This window comes from Artemia franciscana, chromosome 2 (assembly GCF_032884065.1).
Source record: "Artemia franciscana chromosome 2, ASM3288406v1, whole genome shotgun sequence".
Classification (NCBI taxonomy): Eukaryota; Metazoa; Arthropoda; class Branchiopoda; order Anostraca; family Artemiidae; genus Artemia; species Artemia franciscana.
The window spans coordinates 60,482,550-60,503,202 of NC_088864.1; the positions used below are offsets into that span (position 1 = coordinate 60,482,550).

Below are 20,653 nucleotides of genomic sequence, written 5' to 3' on the forward strand. Positions count from 1 at the left end.
TGTCGAAGGGTCCAAAAGGTGCCTCCAAGCCCAACAAGATTTGTGAAGTCTCCAGGAGCAAGAAGCCCAAATTATACAAATAGACCATTTAAAACTGAAGCCTTACCAACGTTGAAATTACTCATAGTCTGTTGAAATCAAGGTAGTGCAAAGCTCTTCGTCGTTATAAAAGACAATCTCTGAGCCCCGATACCTTCCATCCTCCGGCTCCTAAATTTAAACATGCTGTGCCTTTTTCGACTCGTGATTATTCAGCAATCATCTAGGAGTCTCTTAAATTATCAAACACTTGTTCAGATGTTTGGAAGGCCGATATATATTGGTCTTGGATCCACCTAAAAGTTTCAGTGTTTTGTTTCTTAACTATTGGTTTGTCCAAAATAGGAACATCGATTTTTTTCCTTAAAGCATGGAATTTACATCCGTAAATTGTTGGGTCAAAAGGAATTTCACAGAAATTAAATTTAGAAAAACTTCTTTTACTATTGTATCTTTTACTATTGAGCCGGGTCGCTCCTTACTACAGTTCGTTACCACGAGCTGTTTGATATGACTATTTTGAAGATTGATTATATCGATATGTGACAGCTGAAACTGAGCCTACAGGTTTTGACGTCTCAGATTCACTTAAACTTACAGTGCACGCAGAAAGAGACAACGAGACCTCAATGAAGACAAAAGCTATAGAAAATAATTATTAAGCGTATTCAAAATGCCAAAAAGGCCTTAAATTCGTTTTGCAACGGATCGGTCATTATCCTAATAGGGATGTATAGTGGGTCAAAAGAATCAAAGAGGAACAAAAATATTAAAAAAAAAACTGGTTGCATCCATTCGCAAAACTAAATCCAGCATCCCTTGGTTGTCTCTTCTCAGCCTCAAAATTCAAGGTAATTGACTGGGCCCAGAAAACCAAAAGAAGGACAACAAATTTTGAAAGTAAAATGCTGTTTTATTTGTCCATAGCAAGAAAAATTCCACTTTTGCTTATACTTGTCTGCTTTGTTTTTTATGGACACGTTAAAACCCCAAATTAAAATTTCCGAGCAGAGGAAACCACAATTAATAGAGAAAAAATAACAAGAATATTGTTGAAAATAGCCGTGACATGCATTTATCTAGACAAGCGAAACATTATGAAAAAATATAGTATGAAAATCTTAAAAAACAAGAGCTAAGAGCTAATATGACACTTGTGACGAGGTCGGGGGAGCCAAGGACCAAGAGCTCATATGGTATGAGCTCTAGCAAAATTCTAAGAATCAATAGATTGCTTTAAAAGGAAAATAAGAGGCTTAATGCCGGTCGGGATTTAAAATAAGAGCTCTGAGTCAAGAGGTCCTTCTAAATATTAAAATTCATTAAGATCCGACCACCCACTCGTAAGTTAAAAATACCTCAATTTTTTCTAGTTTTTCCTCTCCCTTCAGCCCCCCGGATGGTCGAATCGGGGAAAACAACTTTATCAAGTCAATTTGTGCAGCTCCTTGACACGCCCACCAATTTTCATCGTCCTAGCCCGTCCAGAAGCACCAAACTCGCCAAAGCACTGAACCCCACCACCAAACTCCCCCAAAGAGGGCGGATCCAGTCCGGTTACGTCAATCACGTATCTACAATATTTATATGCGTTTTCCAAGATTTACGGTTTTCCCCTCCAACTTCCCCAATGTCAAAAGATCTGGTAGGGATTTGAATTAAGAGCTTTGAGACATGAGTTCCTTCTAAATATCAAATTTCATTAAGATCCGGTCACCCGTCCTTAGGTTAAAAATACCTCAATTTGTCTGATTTTTCCAAATTAACAACTCCCAGCTCCCTCAAAGAGAACGGATCCGTACCAATTATGACAATATCGTATCTATAAATTGTGCTTATTCTTCCCATCAAGTTTCATTCCGAATTCTCCACTCTAAGGGTTTAAAAAGATCTCCGGTTTCCAAGATTTCTGTTTCCTCCCTCCAACCCTCTATGTCCCCGGATCCGGTTCGAATTGAAAATGGAGCATCTGAGACATAAGATTGTTCTATATATCAAATTTCATTAAGATCCGATCACCCATTCGTAAGATACCTGGATTTTCACAATTTCCATGAATTCCGGTTTCCCCCTCCAACTCCCTTCAATGTCACCGGATCTGGTCGAGATTCAAAATGAGAGATTCTAAAGGACAAGATCCTTCTAGATGTCAAATTTCATTAAGATCTGTTCACCCGCTCGTAAGTTACAAATATCTAATTTTTCTAATTTTTCCTAATTACTACCCCCTCCCCAACTCCACCAAAGAGAGCGGATCCGGTCCGGTTATGTCAGTCACCTATCTTGGACTTGTGCTTATTCTTTGCACCAAGTGTCATCCTAATCTCTCCACTTTAAGCGTTTTCCAAGATTTCCGATCCTCCCCTCTAATGGCACTGGATCCGGACGGGATTTAAAATAAGAGATCTGAGTTTCGAGGTTCTTCTAAATATGAAATTTCATTAAGATACGATCACTCTTTCGTAAGTCAAAGATACCTCATTTTTTATAATTTTTTAGAATTAACCCTCCCCCCAACTCCCTAAAAGAGAGCAGATCCGTTCCGGTTATGTCAATCCGGTATCTAGGACTTGTGCTTATTTTTCCCACCAAGTTTCATCCCGATCCTTCCACTCTAAGCGTTTTCCAAGATTTGAAGTTCCGCCCCCCAACTTCGCCTTCACCGGATCAGGTCGAGATTTGAGATAAGAGCCCTGAGACACGATATCCTTCTAAAAATAAAATTTCACTAAGATCCGATCACTCCTTCGTAAGTTAAAAATACCTAATTTTTTATTAGTTTTTTAGTATTAACCCTCCTCCCCCAACTCCCCCAAAGAGAGCGGATCCGTTCTGGTTATTTCAATCACGTATCTAGTACTTACGATTATTTTTACCACGAAGTTTCATTCCGATCCCTCCACTCTAAGCATTTTCCAAGATTTAAGGCCCCCCCCAAAAAAAACTGCCCCCAATGTCACCGGATCTGGTCGGGATTTAAAATAAGAGCTCTGAGACAATATATCCTTCCAAACATCAAATTTCATTAGGATCCCATCACCCGTTCTTAAGTTAAAAATAATTATTTTTTTCTATTTTTCCGAATTAACCGACAACCCCCCCCCCCCACTCCCCTCTAGATGGTCAAATCACGAAAACGACTATTTCTAATTTGATCTGGTCTTGTCCCTGATACGCCTTCCAAATTTCATCGTCATAGCTTACCTGGAAGTACCTAAAGTAGCAAAACCGGGACAGACAGACCGACAGAATTTGCGATCGCTATATGTCACTTGGTTAATACCAAGTGCCATAAAAAATGTTCCTTTTTTGTGGAAAAATGTTGAAAAAAAATGTTGAACTGAGGTTTGTGTACATCCAAGGGTGTCTGCGCGTATGGGGTCAAGATAGACTCGGTCCTATGGAAGACCAGAACTTGAGCGTCTTTTTCTAATTCGTAGAAGCATTAATCCCCATCCCCATCGACCCAAGATTCAACAGTAAAACTATAATGAACAATACAAACTATAGTACAAAACTACCGTAGACTGAAAATTGTATTCAAAGATTTATATTTACCCTTATTCTAATAACAATTTAAAAACTAAGCTGAAAGAAGTTCTTCAAGTTGCCCCGATTTTAAACTTATTCATCCCTCCTTCTGACTTACTGCTCTTGCTGTGAGAAAAAAAACCCTGCTTTTTACGCCTATTTCGATTTTGCCTTTGTAAATCAGGCGACTAGTGAAAACGTTCACTCTTAGTCTGTGTTCATCTCCTACAGAGTTAAGCAAAGAATCACCCCCAATTCTCTTGACCTTCAACAAACAAGAACCAGCCCTGTCAGTTTACGCCAAAATCACACTACAGAAAAAAATATAATAAATATGATAATAATATATAGCGATTCAAACATTTTTATATAATGATGAGAACCAAACGAAAAAATATAAACAATAATCAAACAGTTCGTGGTAACGAACTGTAAGTAAGGGGCTACGCGGCTCAATAGTAACCGAAACTCTAAGACGGAATTTTGATACCAATAAATACATCAAAAGAATCAGATTTTTACGCTGATTTCAAATATATAAGTTTAATAAAGTTTAGTCTTACCCATAAAAAGTTACGAACCTGAGAAAATTTACCCTACTTTCGAAAAAAAGGGGAAACAAACCCTAAAAGTCATAGAACATCAGAGAACCTCATAGAAAGTCATAGAAAAAGTCATTTTGTTGTTTTTTTTTACCAGAAGAAAGATCACGGATGCGTGTTTATTTATTTTTTTGTTTGTTTATATTTTTCCTTTCCCCAGGGTTGATCGTATCGACCCAGTGATCCTAGGATATCGCAAGAGGGCTCGCTCGAGCTGAAATTAGAAGTTCTAGTGCCCTTTTTAAGTGACCAAAAACGGAGGTGTGCTAGGCCTCCTCCCATGCTGATTTTTTCCCAAAATCACCCAATCAAAATTTTGAGATATCCATTTCATTCACCATGGTCGAAAATTACAATAACTCTGCCTTTAAAGATGACTTAATCCCACAAAGTCCCCGGGGGAAAGGCTGCAAGTTATGAACTTTGCCCAACGTTTACATATGGCATTGGTTATTGGGAAGTAGACATACGTTTTCAGGTGGGATTTTTCTGGTGGTGGAGGCGAGAGTTGCATGGGAGGATCTTTCTACGAAGGAAGGGACATTGCTATGAAGGGGGCGTCGGATTTACCAGCATTGGTAAAAAAAAACGATAAGAAATTAAATAAAATACAAGTTTTTTCAGCTGAAAGTAAGGAGCAACATCAAGACTTAAAACGAACAGAAATTATTACTTATACGAAGGGGTTCACCCCCTAGTCAATACCTCACTCTTTACGCAAAGGTTTTTCAGTACTTTCATAAGAGCTATTAATTCTAAGTAAACGGCCTTTGCGATTAGTTCTTAAAGAAGAACAAAATTCAAACTTTAGCGTAAAGAGCGAGGTATTGACTAGGGGGTGAACTCCATAATATACGTAGTAGTTCTACTGGGAATGTAGGAATGTAGGAATTCTAAAGAAGTTGAAATATTTTTCCCCAGTTAATATACTTATATTGATATATTTTTCTATTGTCCACCCTTATTTGATTTACTGTTGCTCGGTGTGGTTATCTACTTTTCAAACACATTTGAAGTCATTACGCGCTACGCCAAAATTCGGCGATTCGGGTTCTTGTTAATTATGATAATCGTATATCAGTTAGAGATAGTTATAAAAAAATTAATGATTTATCAGTCAGGTCTTTTTAACTTTTATAAGGCTCTATTTATGTTTGATATATTGCATAAAAATTCACGTGAATGTTTGGTTGGTGTGTTTGAGGGAGATGAGCCTGAATATGAGACAAGGAATTCGTCAGCGATTAGAAAATCGATTAAAATATCTAAAAGGTCTGCATTTTCGATTCGCCATGTTATTCCTTCTATATGAGAGTCCCTTCCTTATGATATAGTTCAAGAGACTGATAAGCCGACTTTTCGTTGGTTGCTTAGGGACCATTGTTTTGGTGTTTATGATTTATGATTTGTTTTCTTTTTTTATAAATAGATAAAGTAGGGAAATAGTGCATAAAAGTGTTGTTATATTAGGTTAGTGTAGTACAGGGCCTCAAGTGGTGACTTTTTTTCGCTTGTTTTTGTTTTTTGGCTTCTTTGTAATTTTTCTTTTTTCTTGTATTTTTTTTATGTTAAAAAAAAATTCTCTCTCTCTCTAAAAAAAAGAAGCTTGTGCTTAGTCTTTTAGCCCAAGGTGGTGAGGTGTTATGACCTAGGACAACACGCATTGTGAATGGTTTAGATGATTTCTCGCAACAGTTCCTTGATATTTGTCACTTCGTGTCAAATTTTCTGCAGTTAAAGATGAGGTGACGTATACCTTCATACACTTCACTTGATTCAAAATTGGGGATATGGGCCATTTTCCATGGTAAAAGGATTCATTTGGTTTTGCATGGCCAATCTAAGACGAAATAGATATGCTGAAAGGATACGGGATGGGAGACATACTTCTTTTGAGGGCTGCTTAGAATCATATAGATCTTAGAGCCGGATATAAGAAGAATGAAGCCAAGCCCCTCCTTTCCCCAAAATTGTGGAACCGATTGAAGAGAAGAATTCGGTATCAGTAATAAGGATGTAGCAACTGAGATAGAGTTGGGAGGCTTGTTTTGCAACCAAGTCTGCTTGATCATTTCCTGCTATACCACCGTGGGCGGAAACCCATATAAACATACAAATTCTTGATAATTGTGTAACCAAGCTTCCGATTTGGGTGGCAACATTTCTTGCTTGGAGTTGCTGTTGTAAAAGGTAATCCAGAGCTGACAGTGAATCAGTGCAAACAATAGACTTCTGATGTCTAATATCTGTTTGACTTGATATGGCTTGAAGAGCAAACTTAATTGTCATAAGCTAAACTCAATTTAAACTTCAATTGAAAACAAAACAATATTTTTAACAGTTTCTTTTTTTTTAATTATCAAAATATACAAAAAATACAACTCTATCCTCAAAAACCTTTTTTACATCAACATATACGTGACAATTTAATAAGGTTTAATTAGTTTTTTTTTGCACTTATTTCCATTGATAATTGTTTTTTCTTTCAAGTGTAAAGAAGACAAACTGACAAAAGAATTTCTTCAAGTTTAGCATTTTGTTACCCTCCTCCATTTTGTTCCTTTAGCATTTTGTTCCTCCTCCATCCCAATCTGTTCAAAGTTTTCTTCTAATACTATTGTGACCTTTATTAAGGAATCTGCGTCCACCCAGTTTGAATAATTAAGATAATACTAGTAGTCTCTTACATTCTCGAACAAATTATTCTAGGCTGGTTTGCGAGAGCACGATACCTTGATAAAAAAAAATTAATTAACATTTTTTATAAAGATATAGATACAAAACATATCATAAATATATATAAAAATATATATTCAAGTTTGCAAGTCAACGATTTTTCGAACACCTTGCTGATATTTATGTTATATTTCAAACATATCCGAAAATTAAGGCGTAAGTATGAAAATCATTTTTTTTTTCTCCTTTCTTTTGTTTAAACCTTCAACATAATATTTTTGTACAAGGAACGCAATCTCTTTAAGATTTCGCATCTATTTCATGGTCTCAGCATAAAATAGCGACGAAGACCACACTGCCGTTCCATCACAAACATCAAATATCGGTATAACAGTATACAGTATAACAGTAGTTGTTATCTCAGTATAACAACAACAAAAAATAACTTACGGAGCTACAGCCAACATCTGTGCTGCTGTCAAAAATTTGACTTGAAGAACCATCTTCTAAAGGATCAAATGATTCAACTTTGACAAGCTGAAAAGAGGTAAATAATTACAAATTTGTTCTACCATTTTTTGGATTGATTTAATTTAAACATTTTCAGCTTACCGTATGCCAATAGTTGAAATACAGGAAAAACAACGAAATTTTTCTTTTTTCCCGATAGTCGCAAAATATTCCTCTTACGGCTAATTTCAGGATGCAAGACATTAAATAATCAAGATATTGACACAAGACAATATTTAGCACATTTCACTAGAATTACAAAGTACTTAAAGAAAATCTAACATGCCAAAAAATGCTTAATTGTAGGGCGCAAGATATCAGTCTTTTAGACTACTCTAGACTTGAGAAATCACCAAAAAAAGCTTAGGACAAGAAAATAAAAACATGCATACACTGAAGATAGCAATGAAGGTCAGAAGCTTAGATAAATCATCTAGTGACTTAAAATAGAACAAACTGGAGTTAATCTGTCGCTACTCAGGAAAACTTTCTCTATGAGTTGACTATGACAAAATTTCGCAGCTTTTTTTTTAACTCCCATGCTACAAAATTCAAATATGACAAAAAATTGTTTTTATTTTATAAATTTTACGATTATGATAGCGTCTAATCGTTCTAAAACAGGCCAAAGTTTACGACTATTCGAGTCTGCAAATTTACAACAATTATAACGAGGCAAAAACAAAAATAATAATTATCTTTTGTCGAAAATTTCCATCAATAACACCAGTCCAGATTTCTTCCAGGCATCAGTAATGAAATCCCATAAATTCAATTGCTGGTTTCAAGTAAGACTAACAATAACGAAAAAGAAAATAATATTGTTCTGCTTTGACCGAACTAGAAAAATTATTCACTGCTGATGGATTTACCCCCAGTTGTAAGCTTACTTAAGTTCAAGCCCATCTATTCAACCAGCCAGGGCCATACCCAGGATTTTCGTTCGGGAGGGGGGGGGTTTACAAAAAATTCTTCCCTTGGACTTAGTCTAACGGTCAATCATGGAGACCGTCAGTCAGCCTAGTTTTTTCTTTTACAGTACCGCATTAGCAAACCAGGTATTTAAGAATTCAAGTACATAATATAATACATAAGTACATACAAGTACATAATATAATTGTACAAGTACATAATACATGTACATAATATTATGTACAAGTACATAATACAAGTACATAATATAATACACACAAGTACATAATAATATATCTGCAGAGCCGACAAAGAGTTTTTGTCAAGTAAAGTAACTACTGTCAAAACGAAATCTGAACGACGATTTTTCTTCCCTGCAAACACGTCTATAACTTTTTCGTGGCAGACATCAATGTCTCTATGGATGGCGAACAGGACTAAACCACACAGCCTTTCTTGTCCCGTTGAATTTCTTAGCCAGGTTTTTAAACTTCCAAGTGCAGAGAACCTTCTTTCCGGAGTCGCCGTACTGACAGATAACGTTGCAAGGACAGTAAATATAAGAGAAATATTTTGAAAAAAGGTGGAGTCAAATTCGTAAAGAGAAGATACAGAAAAAGATTGCCTTTCTGTGATAAGAGGTTTTTCAAATTTGCTGCGCCAAAGCTCAATCTCTTGCTTCAAGCAGTCTGGCTCAGGAAGAGTATCGCCACAGACACAAGCAAAGACTCCAACTTCATGATCTTGGGGTCAATTTATACAATCTTCGAAATGACAAGTATGCTGAGATGAGACAACAGATTCTGGTAGAGTTCAAAGCGCTGTTCCAGCAGGTAGCGACAGAACCTTGTCGCATTGTCATTGCTCTAGAAAGAACAATTTTTGCGTGTCAACAAGCGTCAGCCAAGTGGCAGTCAACCAACTGAAGAGTCTTGCACAAATGCAGCATCAGGCAGAAAAGTTCCTTTACGACATGGAGACACATAACGAACTGTGACTGGTTCATGACGTCCAGCAATTTCGACGCTTTTGTAAACGTTTCTGTGTTGCTGTTATCCTCAAGAGCTTCGAGAAAACAAAAGAATTGGCTGGTAGGGCTCAAGAAAACACATAACCGAATCATGGCGCTCGACCCATCTTGTTTCGCAGAGTCTGGTCAGGTTTTGCTTTCGCGAATCTGGCAAGAGGTCGTTGATTTTTACTTTCAGATTTTGGGTTCTGAGTGACGAAGCACTGTAGAAATTGCAAATTTGCGATAGGATTTCAAAGAAAGGCTTAAAAGCTGGAACAGAGCAGACAGGTGAAATGACAAGGTCGAGACTGCGTGCGCTATAGTGGACGGATACTATTGGCGCATAACGGCCAGAACGACCCTTAAATGGCCACTTATCGCTGTCGCGCAATCATGCCCCTGGACAACCATCTTGTTTAGGACAAGCCAAAGGCTTTTCAAAAAATGTAGAACTTCCGAAGCGAGACCAGATAGACCCGTATCTGGGACATAACCCAGAATATCCTTGTGAAGATTTCCAGCAGAGGTGTAGCGGACGCAAACACACAACTGCTCCATATTGGAAATGTTCGCCGTTTCGTCAGTAAGCACCGAAAAGCAAAGACTTGCGTTTACTTTTTCGACAATGGACTGTTGAAGAATTTCTCCACAAGCGGCAATCAGACCATTCTGAACCATTGGTGAAACATACGTGGCATTTGCTGCTGCCGAAAGAAGATGTTTCATCAGACTTCATCGCCAGCCCTTGCCCTTACTCGCAAAAGAGCTCAAAAATTGCCATCATTTTGAGATGGTTCTGTATCAGTGAATGAAATGGGACCAGAATCGTACGTATCCCGAGGGGCGAGCTGTTACTATTGGCAAAATATTACGGTTTCAACAATCAGTTTCTAACGATTTTACTGAGCCTGGACTGCCCCTGGCCGTGTCTATCTGGTTGATATGTTACCCTGCCTTTTCTCCGCAATAGTAATGAAATTGTCTGCGGTTAAAGTATATTTTTGTGAAACTGTGTTTGTTGGTCCTGAAGGGTTTGCTGACAAAGTTACCTAACTTTGGTGGCTGCCTTTGCCAGCTGTTTCTACAAAAACAATAATATACAAAAATAGACAACTGTGTGAGTAGGAAAAAAAACACAATGAACTTAACAACTGACAAGCTTATAAAATTAAAATTTAGCCGCTCTCGAAGCGACTCATTTTTCTTCGGGTAGCATCTACGGGGTTTGTGACACCATATCTGGTCAATACAGTGGTGTCGCTAGTCCAAAGGTTCTGAAGAAGGTATTTCGAATATTTGTAAAAAACATTTTCCAATATCAGCAATATTACTGCGAGTAAAAAGCTGCCAAAAAGGCAGAATAGCAAGTAATTGTGGGACTACAAAAGCATTATAAAGAGATCTTAGGATATGGCGACTAAAGTTAAATTTCACAGAAACTAAAAGGCCATAAGGATATTCGCACTCCTATTCGCAAAATAATCTTTCAACAGAATTCGTGTTGCAAACAACTTTTTCTCGATTAAAATTCTAAGTTAAGTTAGGTGACCATGTTCATGAACAACATGGGCGCCAAGAGACAAACTGATTTGCTCTCGGGTACGGCGGTTAAAAACCAGGAATTCAGCTTTACTATGATTTAACTTTAGTTCGACATGGTCATATCCCCACGAGAGTATACGAAAATTCTCTTCTATTCCAGTCAGCGTTCGAATAACGTTCAGAATATCACCGGCGTAATATGCTAACGAGACATCAACCCCTCTAGACTCACAAGTCGTAACAGCTCTATCTTGAGGTTCAGCAATTCTATTGTATTATCGAACAGAGGTGGAGAAGCTCTTGCTCTCAATTCTACTTTATTAAACAGAACAAAACTTTAGCGTAAAGAGCAGGGCGTTGAGAAGGGAACAGCCCCTTTCATACACGGAGTAATTTCTGTTGGTTTTAAGTTTTAATGTCGTTCCTTACTTTCAGTTAAAAAACTAATTTTTTTAATTAATTTCTGAAAGTTTTTGAATTAATGCATGTTTGATTTTGGCTCTCCGAACATAAACTATTAAAATGAAATTTGCATATTAATTCTTTGTTTTGGCTAAATGGCTTTCTCTTAGTTTTTATCACACGATTTGAGAAAAAAGGAGTAGGGGAGGAGGCCTAGTTGCCCTTCAATTTTTCGGTTACTTAAAAAGGAACTTAACTTACGATTAACTTAACTTAACGGTTACTTAAAAACGAACGCTTTTATTAGTAAAAAATATACGTAACTTAAGAATTAACTTACGTAACGAACTTCTATATTCGTATATTTTTACTATGTATATGACGGGGGTTTGTCCCCTCGTTAATACCTCGCTCTTTAAACAAAAGCTTAAATTTTGTCCCAATTCTTTAAGAATGACCCCTGAATCAGTAAGGATGTAGAATAAATAATTGAAATTACTACAAATACTTTAGCGAAAAAAGCAAGGTATTTAGGAGGAGAAGAACCCCTCATAATCTCTGCTAGTTCTAAGTTTTAATGCTGCTCCTTACTTTCAGTTGAAAATTTTTTTTCACATTTATTTTTTATAATAATGCTAGAAAATCCTGCACCCCCTTCATTGAATTTCTCTTTCCCCATTACGTATTCCTCCAAGGAAAGATACTCCCACATAGCTCCTCCCCTCAAACCTTATCCCCCCCCACCAAACCAAAAAAATTCCCCTGAAAACGTCTGTACACTTCCCAATAACCATTACTGTATGTAAACACTGGTCAAAGTTTGCAAGTTGTAGCCCCTCCCCCGGGGACTGTGGGTGAGTAAGTAATCCCCAAAGACATGGTTATTATGTTTTTCGACTATGCTGAACAAAATGGCTATCTCAAAATTTTGATCTGTTGATTTTGGGAAAAAATGAGCATGCGAGGGGTCCTAGGTGCCCTTCAATTTTTTGTTCACTTAAAAAGGGCACTAGAACTTTTCATTTCCATTAGAACAAGCCCTCTTAGGACATTCTAAGACCAATTGGTCGATACGACGACCCCAGAAAAAAAATGCACCCGTGATCGGTCTTCTTGCAAAAAATACAAAGTTCCACATTTTTGTAGATAGAAGCTTGAAACTTTTTCAAAAAGGTCCTCTGATACGCTGAATGCGATGGTGTGATTCGTTAAGGTTCTATGATTTTTAGGGGGTGTTTCCCCCTATTTTCCAAAATAAGGCAAATTTTATCAGGCTCGTAACTTTTGATGAGGAAGACTAAATTTGATGAAACTTATATATTTAAAATCAGCTTAAGATCCGGTTCTTTTAATGTATCTTTTAGTATCAAAATTCCGTTTTTCAGAATTTCGTTTACTATTGAGCCGGGTCGCACCTTACTACAGTATATAAGTATATAAGTATATAATAATTGCCTATTTGTTATCTTTGTATTTGATAGGTATAGATTGGTGATTTAAACTCTCAGGGTCTCAAGCTGTGGAGATTTCTAATTATTTTTTTTTAATCTTGAAATTTTCATATATTCAATTCAAACGTTTAAATCTCGATATGTCTGTTGAGCACAAAAATAAAAATTTGAAATTTGACTCAGATTTAGCATTAAGTAAGAGAATTGTCCTGTAAAAAATTATATGTATATATTTTTATATGTAAATATATAAATATATGTATATATATATATATATATATATATATATATATATATATATATATATATATATATATATGTATATATATATATATATACATATATATATATATATATATATATATATATATATATATATATATATATATATATATATATATATATATATATATATATATATATATATATATATATCTATATATACATAAATAAGTTGTCTGTGTGTGGATCTGTGTGTGGATCAGGTGACGTCATGTTTGTCCGCATATGACGTCTGAATTATTTCACACTAATACAAAAGAAGAAAAAAACTAAAAAAGGTAAAAACTACAAAAAAAACTAAAAAGAAAAAAAAACTAAAAAAGCTAAAAAACTAAAAAAAACTAAAAAAAGGTAAAAATCTAATAACTAAAAAAAAACTGAAAAAAATAAAAAAAGGCAAAAACTACAAAAAAAATAAAAACTAATAAAAAAACTAAAAAAGCTAAAAAACTAAAAAAACTAAAAAAAACTAAAAAAAAGGTAAAAAACTAAAAAAAACTAAAAACTAAAAAAGAAAAAACTAAAAAAAAGGAAAAAACTGAAAAATAAAAGAGAAAAAGAAAACTAAAAAAATATGAATAAATATATATAAAAATAAGTTGTTTGTGGGTTATGTCTGTCTGTCTGTCTGTCGAGTGACGTCGTGTTTGTCCGCATATGACGTCTGAATTATTTCACACTAATACAAAAGAAGAAAAAAAACTAAAAAAGGTAAAAACTACAAAAAAAACTAAAAAAGCTAAAAAACTAAAAAAAAACTAAAAAAAGGTAAAAAACTAAAAACTAAAAAAAAACTGAAAAAACTAAAAAAAGGTAAAAACTAAAAAAAATTAAAAACTAATAAAAAAACTAAAAAAGCTAAAAAATTAAAAAAACTAAAAAAACTAAAAAAAGGTAAAAAACAAAAAAAACTAAAAACTAAAAAAGAAAAAACTAAAAAAAAGGAAAAAACTGAAAAATAAGAGAAAAAGAAAACTAAAAAAATATTAATAAATATAAAAAATACACCAGGATACAAATGACGACCGGGACACAGGGAATATAAATGACGACCGGGACACAGGGACACAACTACAATGGGGACGCCGGGGGGCAAAGGGGGATATAAATGACGACCGGGACACCGGGACACAAGGAATATAAATGACGCCCGGGACACTCAAAGAGAAATCACAGACTGGAACACCGGGACACAAATGACGACCGGGACACAGGGAATATAAATGACGACCGGGACACAGGGACATAACTACAAAGGGGACGCCGGGGTGCACAGGGGGATATATAAATTACGATGGCGACTCAGGGAATGGTCGATTAGCAATCACCATCAACAAAGCTCAAGGGCAATCATTAGAATCATGAGGTATAGATCTGAATACGGATTGTTTTCCCATGGACCATTATATGTTGCATGTTCAAGAGTCGGTAAACCTGACAATCTATTTATATGCACAGACAATGGGACAGCAAAGAATGTTGTATATTCGCAAGTTTTACGTAGTTAAAAACATATATATATATATATATATATATATATATATATATATATATATATATATATATATATATATATATATATATATATATATATATATATATATATATATATATATATATATATATATATATATATATATATATCTATCTATATTCACAGGTGGGACATAGGGACACAACTACAATGGCGCGTAACTAATATGGCGCGTAACGACTTACGCGCGCGGGGGGGCTTGGGGGGGGGGCGCGAAGCGCCCCCACCAACTAGGTGTTGGGGTGGCGCGAAGCGCCACCCCAACAGCTAGTATATATATATATATATATATATATATATATATATATATATATATATATATATATATATATATATATATATATATATATATATATATATATATATATATATATATATATATATATATATATATATATATATATATATATATATATATATATATATATATATATATATACACTGCATTACCTGGATAAGTCTTAGCAGTCTGAAAATGAGGCTCAGAGACTCGTAATTTTGTCTTTATTCTAATATTAATTTCTGCATTTTTAGTTACTTTACATATAGACCTATACGCATTCATCAAACTATAAGAGAAAGGACATTATTACATTGAAAAAAAAAAATGATTTACATTTGATTTTGTGCAGTCATAATCTCTAACTTCTTTGCAAATTAAATGACTATTGTCAGCAACTTCTTCAGTAGCCCTTTCCATAGCCTCGGTTCTGTAATTCTGGAAGGTTAAAAATTCGTATTTTATAACAAATTGATATACAATAAGAGACAAAAGTAGTTCCTAAACAATAAGCACAAATGAAGCCAAATATCTCGGCTTGGTATGGGAAGACTTGGAGGGTCTTGGACAGTATCCCTAATCTACGAGGGGCCCCAAGAAGAAGCCCCATTGATGTAGCATCCATATATAGTCTCAGCCTGTTCCTGCTTGCAGGCAATGTTATTCTTCCGCGGTTAAAAAAAATGCTGCATACCATTAGGTTTTCAATTAATCATTAAGAATTAAAATATTGACATTTCATGCAACTTTTCAAACTTAAGAAAAATTAAATCAATACTATTTAGACATTCAAAACTGACCCTGAATAAATGTAGAATCAAAAAGCTGATCTAATACTACAAAATAGGAACAGGAATACAGAATACTACAGATCATTGTCAATTCTTCAATCGTCTTAAGACGGACTTTGCCAGTGATCCTCCACCGTATCCTAGTGTATCTTCGGCTGTAATTCTCGGTGTCACATTTAGCATTGACTGCTCGTTTAGTACTCATGTTGATACAATCACTATAAAGGCAATGTGATGCATACCCCTATCTAACTACGTCGTTTAGGTTTTTCTGTATTCCAACTTAAGACAGCTTATCTTACATACATCCGACCAATTCCCAAGTATGCTTGCCCTGTATGGGGCCCACAAGTCAACAACACAAGCTACCTAAGCGATCAACTTGAGTCACTAAAAAAAGCATTTAAAGTTATACTTTCAGACGCAGATGTAAGTTATGAATCAGCATTATCTGTTTTACAACTACCGTCCCTTCACGAGCTTCCTTTGGGCTTGGTCTGCAGATTTGGCCAATTTCTCCTTAGCAGTGAAAAACATAGAGAGATTCTACCACTAGTTATGAGGAATAAAATAAAAACAAGGTCAGCTAACAAAATGAGACTGGAATTGCCTACTCCAATCACAAACCGTTTTGCCAATTTGTTCGTTCCTTTTTACATGTCAGCGTTTACTAAGTTATAGTCTCGTGTTTTTTCTTTCTTTTTCTTATTTTCGTTGTAAGTACAAGCACCATTTAGTTGGAATTTTATTCTAAACTACGATTGCTGTATAAAATAAAACTATTATATCAACGAGTTGTTGTTTATCATTAGCGTTTTGCTAAACATCCCAATTATTTGCTTGTGAAACTTAACTCACATTAGGGGTAACCATTATAAATTGAAATAATTGTTTTTCCTTTTTCCTTTTAATAGAGCAAACAGACAAATCGACAAAAAAGTTTTTTCCACCAGTGAAAAAAAAAAAAAAAAAAAAAAATAAAATAAAAAAAATAAAATATACTACCTTCGGAAGTAATATAGATAGCATAAAAAGTGACTGAAAACCAAAATACAAACAAAAAGATTATTAAAAAAAACTAATTTGGCATTATATCTATTACAGATATAGTCTGTCTCTTGATTCGTCCTTTTTTTCATAATGAGAAGGAATGAAAGGTTGTTTTTTTTCAATTGTTTCCTTAAATAATTATAATTACCCATTTACTGCAGACCCTAACATTATCTCATGAAAAACAACTAAAATGATATGGTGATTCATGGGAAGGGATAGCCAGAAAAGAAATAATTCATAGTTTTTATTTTCATACTTAAAAGTTTAAGTTTGTGCAGTCTTTCTCCCAACTGTTGTTGACTAGTTCTAACATTATAAAAATTTCCACAAAAGACACGCCTTCTTATACGCCACTACCAAGTCTTTGCTGTTTTACCTCTGTTATTCAGAGGCTCAGAAACGTTCAAACGTTAAACGTTAATTTCATTTTTGAATAAAAGCAGAATGATGATTTTAATTGTTTTTCAGCCCTCAACACTTTTGAATACCCAGAAATTTAGTTATATTTGAGTAAGCAGTTGAAATATAACGAACAACACTTCTATACAAGCCTTGCTTTAAACAGATATATGTTACTGGGGATGATTTTATCATATATAATTTAATAAAAATATACTCACTAAACATGGTTTTTCATTACAAAATAGATGGTTAAGTTGTGCTAATACAAATTGAATAAAAAGAAACTTCTTCTGGAGCCATGACCAATGCAGATTTTTGATCATCAAATTTTTGATTTGCAAACCCGATCAAATTTTTGAATAGCCGTTTCATTCGTGTTTTGATCTTCAGTAACTTTTTGCTTCCGTTATTCATGGGCTAAATTATTCTCGTTGTGGTCTTGTCTTTCAATTTGTTTTTCATTAATTTTTTTGGCTCGTCATGCTTAACCAGTGTGGTCTAAGAACCATTTTTCTGTTCTTAAAGCCTCTAATCATCCCCTCTTTGAATCCTATCTTCAATATTGTCTTATAATTTATGTCAACCTATTTACGGTTCACTTACAAACCTTCCAGAATATACATAATAGGGTTCTTTGTTTCTATTCTCAAAGACATTCTTTGTTTTTATATTTATTAGCCTACAAAGCTTCAAAATCTATTCGAAACCCAGAAATTCCTTTTTTGTATCTTTTTAAGTGTTCGATCAATATTTGATATTTTTTTTATTGTAAGCGTTATCATTTGTCTTTTCTTTATATTTATATTGTAGCCTATTCCTTATTTTTTGAGGGAAATAAAGAAAATAAATAAATAAATGCTTAATCTTAAACAACTTAAACAATTACAAATAAATATTTAGCATTATGCTGTTCAAACTCCAAACTATCAGATCATTGTGTTGTAAGTCTAATCAGGCTGAAATAATTGTTTAATTACTAAATAATCAGTTTCCATTCAAACCCGACTAACTTTATTGAAAAAGCATTTCTTTTTAGGCTCTTTCTTTAAAGTAATCTTTAATTCCTTCAATATCCATTCTACCAAAATTAAAGTAATATTGATAGCACACAAACGCACAAGCAACACCCTAATTTAGCGGCAGGAGGAGGGCAACACGATGTTTATTTTTGTGCTAAATTTTGCCTACTTTAATTTTAACTTTCTTTGTATTCGTTTTTTTATTACATTTTCTTAGTTCTTATCAATCCATCAATATTTATTAATTCAAATTAAAAATATACAAAAACAATATTATGCCCCAATAGAGAGCAGAGCTCGTAAGGCTGGGGCAGCACAAATGCATAAAAAAAACACAACGTATCGTCACACTAATAGCTGATATATATTATTTTTAAACTTCATCTTAGGTATGGTCATTTAGACTCAATTTCACTTCCAAGTTCATTCTTCAATTTTCACAGGAAACCTTATCCTTTTTATCTAAATGCCAATCAGGCTGATCTTTCATAGTTGGTACAAAACATGTTATGCCTATCGAGTATATTTCTTTAAATAGCTGCCTTTCTCAATAAATTAGAAGTATTTCATGAAAAAGCTGGTTTTGACAAGCTAATAGACTGGAAAAATAAGAATTAAAATGAACTTACTAGAGGGTTTGCTGCTACAATATATTTCTCTTGAAAAGGCAAGGGGCTAAGTGTCCCATCAGAATTACGTGAAGGGTTGTCATTGCCACCAGAAATAGATGACCTCTCCCGTAATACATCTTGAGTTATAACACTAATTTCTAAGTCTGCGTCAATCCTTCTTCTTTTTACAGGTGGGTTTGATAGTCCAGCATTTTGGGATAGACAACTAGGATCTACACTATTTTGAGAAGATGCTCCATGAGTAGCAAGCCCTGTAACTTTTAGTATATCGGCTAATTTTAACAGAGAATTAAACTGTGCTTGTGTAACAGACACTTCTCCCATGTACATGAATTTCACTAAAGCTTGTAAATCACAAAACTTTACATCTTTCAGAATGATAATGGGTTGGGATTGAGAATTACTAACAAGTAAATTCTCAAAGTATGAGCTGCATGCAGACAGCACAAGTCTATGGCATTTTATGATCTGATTATCACATGATAGAGTGACATCTGTAAAATGTTCAAGATTCAGAAGTGTAGCAAAGCTTCCTTTATATACATCCGTGTAATTATTCCATTTTAAACACAGCTCTTTTTGATCCATTGAAGATGTTTGCATCTAAGATAGGCCAAATACTGAAAGAAGAAGAAAATTAGCTTATTGTACAATAATTTGCACTTTTACGAACCTTGTGTTTTAGGAGTGGTTCTTAAAGACCTGGAACAAAGTTAAAACTTTAGCGTAAAGAGCGAGGTCTTGAGGAGGGGGAAACACCCCTCCCATACGTAATAATTTCTGTTCATTTTTAGTTTTACAGTTGCTCCTTGCTTTCGGTTAAAAAAAATTTTTTTTTATTAATTTTTGATCGTTTTTTTATATAATGCTAGAAAATCTGGCTTCACCACAACAGAAAAATCCCCCCACCCCACGGAAATATCCTCTAGACAAATCAATCCCGGTGAAAACTTATCAGGAGCAATTACTCCTAACATCTCCACGTGTAAAATTGAGTCGGTTCACCCCCTGGAAACTCCCCCTCCCGTGACAAATTCTCCCCGTGAAAAATCCCACCAGCAGAAATTTCATCCACCTCCACCAGAAAATATATGCCTACTTCCCAATAACAAATACTATACGCAAACAATGGACACATTTTATAACTTAGACCTTTTCCTAGGGACTGTGGGGGTCGTGTTATCTCCATAGACATAGTTATTGGGCCTTTCAGCTATAGTGAACAAAACTATTATCTCAAAATTTTGATCATGCGATTTCGGAAAAAAATGAGCGTACGAGGGGGCCTCGTTGCCCACTAGATCGAAATGATCATCCATGTAAAAAAGAAACTCACATCCGTTATCTTTCATGTGGCAAAAATGCAAAGGTCCAAATATTTAACAGATAGGAGCTTGAAAGGTTTACGATACGCTGAATCTGATGGTGTGATATTCATTGAAATTCTTTTATTTTTAGGGTTGTTTTCCTCTTTTTCAAAAATTAGGTGAAGTTTTATCAGGTTCTTAGCTTTTGATCGGTAACACTAACTTAATAAAGCTTTAAATGAAACTACATATAGAATCAGCACAATAAGCCGATCCTTTTGATATATCTATTGGTATAAAAAATCGGTTTTTTTTAGAGTTCCGGTTACTTTTGAGCCCTATCGCTCTTTATTCACGGTTTGTTACCACGAACTGTTTGTAGACCATTACAGCTGACAGCAAAGACTCGGATTAATGGGCTATACAAAGTTTATAGGTGTTTGGCTCTATAGTGAATTTGAGTTTAATTTGCAAGTTTGTAAAATGATCAAATCAGCAAGCACGTTGCCAGTTCGAATTTTGTTCCGATTCTTTAAGAATTACCCCTGAATCACAAATGCCGTTTAATTAGAATAAATAACTCTTTTGAAATTACTAAAAATACTTTAGCGTAAAGAGCGAGGTTTTGAAGAGGGGACGAACCCCCTAATATACATAATAATTTCTGTTCGTTTTA

The 20,653-nt window shown here is 34.6% G+C and overlaps 1 protein-coding gene across 4 annotated transcripts in view; it reads right to left on the bottom strand.

Annotated features, from left to right (window-relative positions):
• LOC136043874 (uncharacterized) overlaps positions 1-20,653 on the bottom strand; it is a 68,212-nt gene that overhangs the window by 28,392 nt on the left and 19,167 nt on the right. For 3 of the 4 annotated variants that reach the window (XM_065728845.1, XM_065728844.1, XM_065728847.1), the window contains exons 2-4: positions 18,668-19,290; positions 15,110-15,211; positions 7,299-7,385 (exon numbers count right to left, since the gene is read on the bottom strand). In XM_065728845.1, coding sequence (XP_065584917.1) covers positions 7,299-7,385; positions 15,110-15,211; positions 18,668-19,273 — 795 coding nt within the window. In that variant the 5' untranslated portion in view covers positions 19,274-19,290. The remainder of the gene's footprint in view (positions 1-7,298; positions 7,386-15,109; positions 15,212-18,667; positions 19,291-20,653) is intronic. The other variant, XM_065728846.1, reaches the window with a different exon arrangement.